Source organism: Meleagris gallopavo, chromosome 10 (assembly GCF_000146605.3).
Source record: "Meleagris gallopavo isolate NT-WF06-2002-E0010 breed Aviagen turkey brand Nicholas breeding stock chromosome 10, Turkey_5.1, whole genome shotgun sequence".
NCBI classification, from domain to species: Eukaryota; Metazoa; Chordata; class Aves; order Galliformes; family Phasianidae; genus Meleagris; species Meleagris gallopavo.
Window position 1 is genome coordinate 3,589,943 of NC_015020.2, and position 11,317 is coordinate 3,601,259.

The 11,317-nt window shown below is 38.0% G+C and overlaps 1 protein-coding gene across 1 annotated transcript in view; it reads left to right on the forward strand.

Annotated features, from left to right (window-relative positions):
* The window catches only part of DNTTIP2 (deoxynucleotidyltransferase terminal interacting protein 2), a 43,371-nt gene extending 34,253 nt beyond the window's left edge, over nucleotides 1-9,118 (forward strand). Inside the window, 8 exon segments of the mRNA XM_003208715.4 lie at nucleotides 9-88; nucleotides 780-1,110; nucleotides 1,113-2,499; nucleotides 3,905-4,040; nucleotides 4,686-4,781; nucleotides 5,161-5,325; nucleotides 6,314-6,423; nucleotides 7,758-9,118. Of these exon segments, the coding sequence (XP_003208763.4) occupies nucleotides 9-88; nucleotides 780-1,110; nucleotides 1,113-2,499; nucleotides 3,905-4,040; nucleotides 4,686-4,781; nucleotides 5,161-5,325; nucleotides 6,314-6,423; nucleotides 7,758-7,851 (2,399 nt within the window). The 3' untranslated portion in view covers nucleotides 7,852-9,118.
* The last annotated feature ends 2,199 nt before the right edge of the window (nucleotides 9,119-11,317 follow it).

Genomic DNA, 11,317 nt, shown 5'->3' on the forward strand with positions numbered 1-11,317 from the left:
GCGGCGCGCACGCGGGGCCGGAACGGGGCCCGGTACAGGGCTGCGGGGTCCTCGTGCGCCGAGCGGCCGCGTGGCGATCGGGTTGGAGGTGAGAGCCGGCCTCGGGTTGGCTGGTTTTGTGCCTTCCGTTGTACGGCGTTACGTTAGCGCCGTTCTGGGGCCTTTTCACAAGGTGTGTAGCTGGTCGTGCAAACGTGGAGCGTCCAGGCGGCGGGTTTTATGTCGATCCGGCTTTATTCTGTTAGGAAATACTTTTCAATCCGAGAATGCTTTTTCTGCAACAGGGGAAGCGTTTCCACTATATTGATTCGCTTTGCGGAAGGGTTGCTTCCACGCACTAGAGGAGCAGGCAGTGCAATTGCAGTGCAGGCCATCCATCCGTGTAACTACTGGCACAGGCACGAGCTTTAAGGCTGTGCCCTGCCTGTGGCTGGGGTGACATGCTGTATAGTTGAGCAATGTGTGCACGTTTCAGAATGTCATCTCTGGACTTCCTTCCCGTGACAGCTTGCCAGAACTTATGGATTGAGGCAAAGAACCGATTTTATGTTTCTTGATGTTATGGTTTTCTTTATTCTATGATTTTGATCAAGAGACAATAAACAAATAGGAAAGGGATGATATAGTAATGCTTCTTCCACATACATGGGGCTCCTTGGAGATCTACGGCACGGTATCAGCAGGATAAGGTTTGTGTAAGAGGGATTGTCAGTGATTAGCGCAGTATGTCTTTTGTGGGATTATCTTATCCTTTAATACCACATTTTGTTTTCTTTTAGACAGTATCTGCTGAAATTGGTACTTCGGTATCTACGAGGATGTCCACAAGGAGTAAAGCAATTTGTAAACCTGATGTAATTCGGGAATCTCAGCTGGAAGAGGTGGACCATGCAGGAACAAAACCAGATGTCAGTGATAGCACCAAGATGCAGATTAGTAGAAATGAGAATACAGCTGTTCATTCAGCACAATCATCTGCCGATCCACAGGCTGATGGAGATGTGTCAGAGGCAGAATCAAACTGCTCTGCCTTGTCTGGTCTTCAGACCCCTCTGTTTATAAGAGTAACGAGAAGGCGACAAATTGTAGTTCCTTATCAACCAGCTTCTCCTTCCAAAAAAGACATAACAGGACTGCTTCTCTAAATGAGTTAAGCAGAACTGTGGATGAAGATGATGTCTCTGAAGCTGAGTCTTGCTCCTCTGCTGTTTCTGATGTCCGGATGCCTAATGTTACCAAAACTACAAGAAACAGACAAAGCAGGAAGAAGTTGCAATCAGATCTAGTTTGTGAAGCCCAGAGTGAAGATATCTCTGATGCAGAGTCATGCTGTTTTCATATGGAGCCATCCATTACTGCCAAACGAACTACTAGGAGCATGCGAATGAAACTGCAAGCAGAAAATACTCAACATGCTGAGAAAGTAAACAAAATTGTTTCAAAACCTGAGAATGTAATTGAGGACACAATTAAATCTGAGTCAAATCTAATTTCTGACCCTGCTGCAGAATTTAACGTAGAAATTGCTTCCTTTGTCACTGAGTGTAATAAAGAATCTGGTCCACCTAAGAGCGAATGTTCTCCCAAATCTGCTAATATAGTCCCAAGTGAAGATGTGGAACAGAACTTTTTGAATGATATGGCAGCCAGTAGTCCTAAAAAAATGGAAGAAAAAAGTACTACTGAATCACCAGTAAAAAAAGCATTAACAGATACTCAGGTTGTTGGGGTAGATGATTCAGAGGAAGAAAGTGGCCAGATACAGGAGGAGCACAGTAAAGTACCAGGAAAGGTGACATTAAAGAATATGGATGTTTGTTTGGTGGACTGCATGAATCCCAAACTGTTTTTAGAATCCCCAGGGGAAATAACACCAAATGAAAATGAAACAGTTCCAGGAAGCAGAAGAGTAGATACTGAGGCAGCTGATCAGAGACCTTCCACCCATGCCTGTGAATTAAGAAAGGGTGAACAGTCTAGTGCAGCAAGCAGCTCAGGGAAGGATGTGTCTGTTGCACAAATGACTGATAGCATAGTTAGTAGCTGTAGAATGGTTGGAATCAGTGTAGACAGCAGTAAAGACCAAGCAAGAGAATGTGCTGAATTTGTATCCCAGAGCAGCGAAAGATCCACTGATGAAAACGATTCATTTGCATTGTTACTGAGCAAAGATGGAAGTGGTGAATCTGAGAACTGTGATGCAACAGAAGAGAATCTGAGTGACACAGAGGCAGAAGAGAAGACTCCTTCCGTGAACAAATCTTTAGAAAAGAATTCACTGCACGTTGAAGGGCTTTTTGTAATTGATACTGAGCCTGGAATGGGTTCCAGCCAGAAGTATTACCTAGATCAGGTAGAGCAAGGTAGTGATGTTGGAAGTAAGCATGAAGGGAGTGAAAAAGTTGAAGAATCCTCAGATCTAGAGGAGGCTGAAGAGGAATTAATAGATGAAGATGAGAAAGATGAAGGTGATGACTTGCTGAAAAATAAAATTGATGTGTAAGTATCTTTCCGGGAATAACTAAGAAAACGTGCATTGCATTAGATATATGCATCAGATATGGATATTACACACTGAATGGCACAGAGTAAAAGGGAGTAGTATTGGCACAGATGTGGAAAATCAAGTTGTTCTGATTATCAAGTAGAATTGTAATTCACTTATTTTTTTCAGTTTTATATGTAGCTGAACAGAAATATCTGAAATATTTAGGCATCTTGAGGCCTTGTATGCATTTAGCTTAAAAATGAAATGTGAAACTGGTATAAACTGATCAGGCTGACTTAATTGCTTAATCAGGTCACAGTTTTCTTGCTAATCTTTTGTTTTTGTATTATTTTTAGTTCAAATGTAAATAATAGAAATCTAGCAAATGACTTACACATTGCTTAGTTTGATCATTCTTTTTAATCCTGAAAAGTTGCTCTTATGTTTTCAATTCTTGTTTTTAAAATATGGCTTAAGGAAGATAAGATTAAGATAAATTGTGATACGTAACACTTCAAGTGAAACCAGCCCAGCATACAATTATAGAATAATGTAGGTTAGATGGAACCTAGTGAGCTTACCTAGTCCAGATCCCTGCTAAAACCCCTTTGTATGCTTCAGATGTTTAAATACTCTGCTTAGGTCTGATAAGTAAGCCTTGCTCTTTCAAGTTCCCTTTAGATAGGCTAGAAATCCTACAAATAATTAGCCAGGTATTCTGTATAAAGGTATCAAAGATGACTGGTTCATAGTTTAAAAGAAAGTTTATCTATCTAAGCATTCCAGCTATGATAAGTATCTGATACACCTGTTCAAATATCATCATATTTTTCCATAGTACTTGACAGGTGTTGTGCATTCTTGTTATTTGAAGGCTCTTTCTGAGTCAACCATCATATATTGTTTAATAGCTTAGTTCCTAGCACTGTTGTACAATTACTTGTCATTCCAGACAATGTTTCTCTGATGAATTCTGGTACCTTCATATTTTTCATTAAGAGCTGAAAATAATTTGGGGCTTTTTTTTCCCCCTCCTCTTTAGCTATCAAGCTTTTAAATGCGTAGAAGAAGGATGTTGATTATAAGTTATTTTGGCATGGTTAAGCAAACTAAGAACTAAATTTTACAGAGGATAGAAATATCTAAGATAGAATAGAGCATTGGAGTAAATATGAAGGATCTGTGGAAGTGAACCCACAGGAGTTGCTCTTTATCCAGTCCTCACCCCGTATAACAGCACCAGTGAACTTGTCACAGCTTAGTGATGTATTTCTTCTAGATATTGAGGGTAAAAGTCTCTGCAGAGCTGAATGTAAGTTGGAAGAAGATGAAAAATATTTTTTTCTGTATATTCCTCTCACAGAGCATTATGAGTTTTGATACAGTATTCTAATCATTTACTGTTTCCCTTTTTAGTTTGCATCTTTCCAGCAGCATAGACCCTGGTTTGAATATCAGGAAGCTTGGAGGTTTATATATTAGCTTTGATGGAAAAAAACAAAAACCTAGTTCAAGTGTAATTAAGCAACCGAAGGAGAAAAAGAAGGACCAGGTAATGTGTTTACAATTTTGTAATCGCCTACAACTGTAGTAATACAGAGCTGTTATTTTAAAGAAGTATCTTATTTTCTGTTTTGCTGAGAACTTCTACTTTTTCTGTGTTTACAATTGGTTTCAGTGATTAGAGTTCAAATACATATGACACTTCAGAAACAGAAAACCAGCTTGTATATGAGTGTTGCCTTGTAAAATAAAAAGAAGTTGATTGTGCATCCATTTTGCCTAGTGGTACAAACTGAAGGTCTGCTAATGAGATCTGTAGTTCATAGCAAGAAGAAATTTCAGCAAATACAGGTTTGTACCATACCTAGTATGAGATAGTAGTTTTATTTCAGAATACCCTTTGAGATAAAGAAAGTCCATTGTTTTCATGGGAGTGTTTTCTTAGACTTATCGACAATAACCTTCTTTATTCTGGAGCGTTTGCTGTCTTGCTTCTTCCAGAATTGGCTGTTACTGCCTATATGTTTGGAGGGTCAGTGCTTCTTTTGGTGGAGACTAAGGAATGAGTTTGAACTGAAGTATTTTGTTACAATGATTATGTAGATTCTGCATCATTCGCTTGGTAGGCTCTGTAAATGCAGGTGAATGGTAAAACTGATATCTCTGACTGATGTTTAAAAAATAACTCTTGCAGCTCTTGCAGAAGAGTATAATAACTCCGGATTTTGAAAGAAAGGAATGTGTCCCACCCCTCAGGGAATCGCTTCAGCAGCTGAAGAAGCAGCGCAGAGTAAGTGAAGAGCTATAATGCCTCAGATGACAAGAGAAGATGTTCAATGGAAAGCCCCACACTCAGACTGTGCATACAGGGCTTGCAGGAAATGGAGTGATGAACTACAGTCTGGTTTATTGCTTGAGCTGGGCTGTTTGTGGCCATCCTTTCAGCCTTTTAGTAATCAGAGCAGTGAAAGGCAGTATAATATATGCTCATATTATACAAATATGTGGTTAACACAGTGCTGATGACCTTGTGAAAAGGGTCATAAAATATTTTTGAAGGTACACAGTTAAGTTTTAAGTGCTTTATCAATCCTTTGGAGGTAGAAGTGGGGGAGATCCCAATTGTATCTTGTCCTCGTAACGGAACGCAACTTTGTTTTTCTTGGTAGGCAGAGCGAGAAAAGACAACAGGTGATGGCTGGTTTGGTATGAAAGCCCCAGAAATCACAAGTGAACTAAAAAATGATCTTAAGGTGTTGAAGATGAGAGCTTCTTTGGACCCCAAACATTTTTATAAGAAGAATGATAGAGATGGTCTGCCCAAATACTTCCAGGTAAGGAAAAAGCAGAAGGCATTGTGCTACTTTCTGCCATTTTGAACTGTTACTCTCAACCTGCTTTCTAGATAGTCTCTGTTTTTGTTGATTTAATTTCCTTAGCTAAATTATTAAGTATATTGAGTACTTCACTGCAGTTTACAGCTGCCTAACTCTACTGTGTAGGTGTATATGCTATTTTTTATTTTGTCTGGTCTCACAGGCCTGAACAAACGTGTGGCTTAATTCCTATTTTGAACCTTCAGTGACTGGATTGTTTTTTGAAGTATTAGCTTTTTTAACAAGTGCATAGATAATTAGCATTTATTTTCTTCTTAGTTAATACAGTTTGAATGGAGATGACTAGCTTTGTGATCAGCTAGAATTTTTGCTACTGTCGCTTTCATCTTTGAAACACTTTGCAAAGAAAACATGCAAGGAGAAAGAAAATAAAATTACCACAGAACCTGTAGAAGTAGATTTGGTTGTATGTACTTCTGTTTGAATAGTTACTATGCTTGACACAATTGATTGCATCTTTCTTTCTTGTTAAAGGATGAATTTTATTGCATGTATAAGTTTATGGACATTAAAATTACATCAGAACTTGCTAACGTGCAAATTGGGAGAAATGGGAGGCTCTACAGCCAGAAGTCCTTATTAGACCTGGGTTATTGAGAGTCTAGCATTGTAACTACTAGAAAACCATCGCTTGTGGAGTTTCCTCCTTGGGACAATGTTTTGAAAGTTAAGAACTGAATTTTTTTAGTGAACATAAGAATTGATGCAGTAGTCTAATGTTGAAAACTGTGCAGTTCTAAAGCTCAGACTCTCCTGTGTGCAGTAAATATGAGACAAAAAGTGATTTTGCATGCAAAGCATTGCTTTTGTTTTCTGATATTTTGTGCTTTTTTTTAAATAAGTGTCTTTAGAATTGTAACTGAAGATTAAAAAAAAATCCACATGTTGCTTTTACAGTAAGAATGCTTATAATTTTTATTCCTAGGTTGGAACTGTGCTTGATTCTCCCATAGACTTTTACCATAGTCGAATTCCTAAGAAACAGAGGAAGAAAACAATTGTTGAAGAGCTGCTTGCAGATTCTGAGTTGAGAAGGTATTTAAAATTAGTTTTGTAATTCTAATACCATATATAAGAGAGGTGTATTTTTAACTATATAATTCTCCTATCATTTCTAATCAGTTTAAATGCTTTTCAAGTTCAAATAAAAATTTTTAGTCTGTTTCAGCACTGCAATTGAGAAGATGTAAGGGACAGGAGATAAATAGGCTGTGACAGCGTATTTTTTTGTCATTATAAAAGAGTTTGATCCAACTCAGATGTCATCACTATTGACAGTCACTCTATTTTAAGAGTAAGCATTGGAAAGAAAACACTCAGACTTGTTCTGGTTTACTTATTAACTAAATGTCGTGCGGGCATGTGCCAGAAACCTGAACCAGTGCTTTATGCATTTTCATCAACATTTTTGTTGTTTATTTAAAGACTGATTAATTTTCCTTGGTGTAAATTGTAGAAAAGTTCTGGCTATAATTCTGTAGGAGTTGTTGGTGGGATTTCATTTCATGAGCATGTCAGTCTGCCAGCTGTCAGAGGAATCAAAATTACACAATGTGATTGGATGAATTCATGCCTGCCTAACCTCCCGATTTTTTTAAGCGATCCCTTAGTTGGGCCATTTGCATATTGGTCATTACATGATGCTAACGTGCATTTCTCATTTTCACCATAATGACAATTTACTTGGAAATAATACGTGATTTGGACTAATAAGGTTGCCATTAATGGGCTTGTAGTTTCATTTTTAATGCAAGTTAGTATAGCTACTTCTTAACTCTAGTTTTGTGGCCTGACCTGATTCATTTATTAGGAACAGAGTCTGAAATTTGATCAATTAATTTCTGTTATGGCTAGTTAAGGCTTTCACTAGCTATTTTAGTGCTAGTGCAAATATTTTTGAGTTTACTCTTGCAATCAAGTGTTAGCACTGCTAAGTGTACAATGATCCATTATGATAGGTACATAAAAACCCCTTATATTAGAGGAGCTAGCTGCTCATATACAATACATACATCCTATTCTATGTTAGTCTCACCTCAGTCTCCAGTCTTGAATAATGTTGATAGTAAGTTCACTGAGAGAAAGGGTTTTGTTCTCCATTGCATTGTCAAAATTGATGAATCTTCCCATTGTGAACTGTAGCAGCATTTTTGCATACTGTCCAAAATGTGATTTATATATGCCATGAAAAACCCAGTGATTATACCAGAGTTATTGAATTTTCAATCAAATTATTTCCAAAACAAATTCACCTGCATTTATCTGTAATCCAAGTGTCAATATCCTCTGATCTATGCATAAGTGTCCGTATTATCTTTTCCTGAACTTTGATTTCCCATGCTTAAAAGTAAATTGTCTATTTTGTTCAGATATAATAAAAGGAAGTATCAGGAGATCATGAGTGAAAAAGCAGCTTATGCAGCAGGGAAGAAGAATCGGAAGAAGAAGAAATTTCACAATTAAGACTTGAAGAAAAATAACAAGCTGGAACTACTTACTTGTCATAAATCTTTTCTCAGATTGCTTTAATTCATGGTGTGATTATTTTTTTATTTTTTATTTTTAAGACTAAGGGTGATGTAAATTGGGAGTTAAGGAATTTATTGCAGTAGGAATTTGATAGAAGCTTTATCAAATTAATTAGATATCTAAAATTGTGTTTATATGAAAGACTGATGAAAATTAATGTTTATTTTAAAAGTTAATGATTTGAAAGCATGTTGTTTAATCTGAGCACAGCATCCAACTTTATGGGTTACGGCCTGATCAGTTTTCAGTCTTAACGTGAATGAATGAGCAAATTTAGTTTTAAGATAAGTGTATCATTCACTTTGGCACCTGTTATGTATTGCAGACAATTTTACCGCATCTTATCAGAATGCTGCTGCCCAAATATGTAACAGGGTGTTGAGCATTAGCTTGGTTGTAGAGAGTTTATTTCATTGTAGAGAGTTTATCTCAACAGTGAAGATAGCAGAGTTGAGAATGTCCCAGAATTCAGCATAAATGCATATACTTACATGCATACATATACATAATATATATAAATTATAAAATATCTAACATTTATTAATAAGTTAATAAATACATGCAATAAATAATGTGTATTCGTACATAAAAATTTAATATCCAGTCTTACATCACTTAAGCCTACCATATGATTGTTTAATGATGTTAGTGACAATAATTTGGTAGTTGGGTCCATTACTAGGGTACAGTATCCAGACTATGATCTGATAGCTGTTGAAATAGTTCTTTAGGAAAATGAATGTGGTGAGTGGTAGAACTAAAGACAGTATCAGTTCAGTTTCTTTTCTGTGTCAGTTCATAACTTGTTGTGACCGTTAAGTATTGGGCTTTTTGTTTGCTTTTTAATGACCTTGCTCTTGTATTGCTGTTTCAGTTAGTACAATTCAGTTACTGTCCTTAGATAGCAGAAACTAGAAGAGGGAGAACTATCGCTGCATTATCTTGGATGAACTGAGTGAGGCAAACTTAGACAAGGTTATCAAAAGTCCAGCGATGTTCATTGTTTTATTATAAGAAGAATGAATTTCAGAGGTTGCAGATTTTACACAAGAATGATGTTCTTGACCAATGTTTAACCATATAATTTTTCACACTGCTGGGTAAATAGTTGGCCCCAAGTCTCAGCTAACGCGTAGATATTCCAATGCAATCATATGTGCTACAGTCTTGAACATGTAAATGATAAAACCAATAAAAACAACTATGGTGTCTTGTTCTCTGGATGGGAAATGGAAGAAGAAAAAAAGGAATGCTGAACACTGAGGAAAGAAAACAAGCCACCACAGTAGTTGTCATTTTGTTGCATCCCAAACTTCAGGAAAGCAATGTACTGCTCTGAAAGACCTTCAAAAAGAAAAGTGAGCTTTGGTTGTACACTGCAAGTAACAGCTTCATGTCTGTTGCTCAGTCTGCTCAGTAGCTTACTACAGATCTTAAAACAATTTATGTTCAACATTGCTAGTAAGGGATTTTTATGTTCTGTATCCTTCCCATTCCTTCAGATGTTCTAACATCTGTTGTGCCACGTGCTGTGCCCAGCATGTGCCTGCGTTCTCTGTGAGCAAAAGGTGAGTTGAGCTGGCCAGCATGTGTGGTGGTTGCCTGCTTGCTGTCAGTCATTGCCCCAGCTTGCACTTCATTCTCTGTCAGGGAGAGTGTTGGTGGTGTGTTGTCTCTGTACTGATTTTCCTAGAAGTATAGGAACATAATGCCTCAGACTACCCTTAATTGAATTTGTTTACAAGTGACAAACTTTAAGCTGCTGGGGAAAAAAAAGATTGCATAAACTTATCAGATGTCTCTGACAATACTAAAAAAAAAAAAAAAAATTGTGAAACATTGGTGTAGTTTGAGAAAGTATTTGCTTACAAATTACAAGTATTTTCTTGTAACTGCTGTCAGAAATACTTGTGTTTTATAGATATAAAATGTTACTGACAGTATTTTTCTGGGGATTAAAGAGCAATTGGAATGTTTACAGGTCTATGTATGCAACTACAGCTGTTTTGGATGTCACTGGGATGTTCTGTGTAGATAGAATTCCTTTTTCTTTCACGCTCTCCTGGCTGAGCCTGTGTTTCTCATGCCCTTGGGCAGAGAGCAGCTGAAGCTGCTGCAGCTAGCTCAGTTTGTCTCCTGGGTGCTGCAGCTGGGGCTGTCGGGTCCAGAGGGCTTAGGCTGGGGTGACAGAGCTGTTGTTATTGGTGCGGTACCACTAGTAGACATGCTTAGTCTGCATGCAGAAGTAAAACTTACCGTTTTTCTTTGCTGTGTGCTTATTGCTCACCTGTCTTCCTTTTCCATTCTTTGGGATAACCTCCCTGTATCAACTTAGTCTCCTTAGGACTGGAGCTTTCTAATGGTCTGTCCCGTTTATATTGCTTGTTGCAATTCTTGGTCATATTCCAACTGATTCCCTTACTGCATTCAGTCAGTGAGTACGTTGCCTTAGCATTCCTCAGAGCACGCTTTGCACAGTCGTCTGGCAGAACGTGTCCCTGTGCTGCCTGCTCTGCCCTGTGTGCTAATATGCAGGAGCTTCCTGCTTCTTCAGCATGCAATTATGTCTATTAGGCTTTTGGTACATAGCGGTCACTTAAATATTGCTTCCAGTATGCAAAGGTGTGTATGTAAAAGCCTCTGCCTTCCTTTTTGCTGGAAACTAGGCAAGTTGGATGAGACTGTCCTTAAATAAAAAAGGTGGACAGGAATAGTGTTCAGGTAATTGGATTGCTGGCGGTGACTGAACAGGGAGGAGGGCTTTGCTGTCTTGCTGGTGTTGCTGCTTGGTATGGGAGATGATGTTGGAGACAGGTGATAGCTGTTTGTTGTAGGTTCTGGCAAAATCGAATGTTTCTGCAAAGGGCTGCATGTATTTTGTTGCTAGGGAGCATTCCAGAACGGGTCTCTGTGCTGTGAATCAGCAATGGTTAATGTTATTGATAGCATGCTTTTCAGTTGGAAAAAGAGGCCAGAGGCACATATGCAGGATAGAAATGCATTTTTAATATTTTTCAATTAAATATACTAACTTACAAATCAAATCAGGAATGTTTTTATCAGCCACGAATACATTATACATGTATTTCAGTCGAAAACAGTCACGGTTTATTTTCTGCTGCTGTTTGCGTTTTCCTGCCCACTTTCCATTCATTCTGCTGCTGTTACTAAAATGACTCTTTATTTAGAGGGTAGGTGTAGGTTTTATTAATTCAAGCGTTCAGTGCTGTGGGCGAGCAGTGCTTGAATTGCTGTGCAAAACTGCTTTCTGAAAGCTGTTTTGGAAACGTAGTAGCTTACGGTGGTTTGTCGAAGCAGTTACGTTTGCCAAAGATGGTGCTGTTGTAGAGGCTTGCTTGGTGGCTTGCTTTTTATTTTATTTTTTTTTTTTTTAATACCC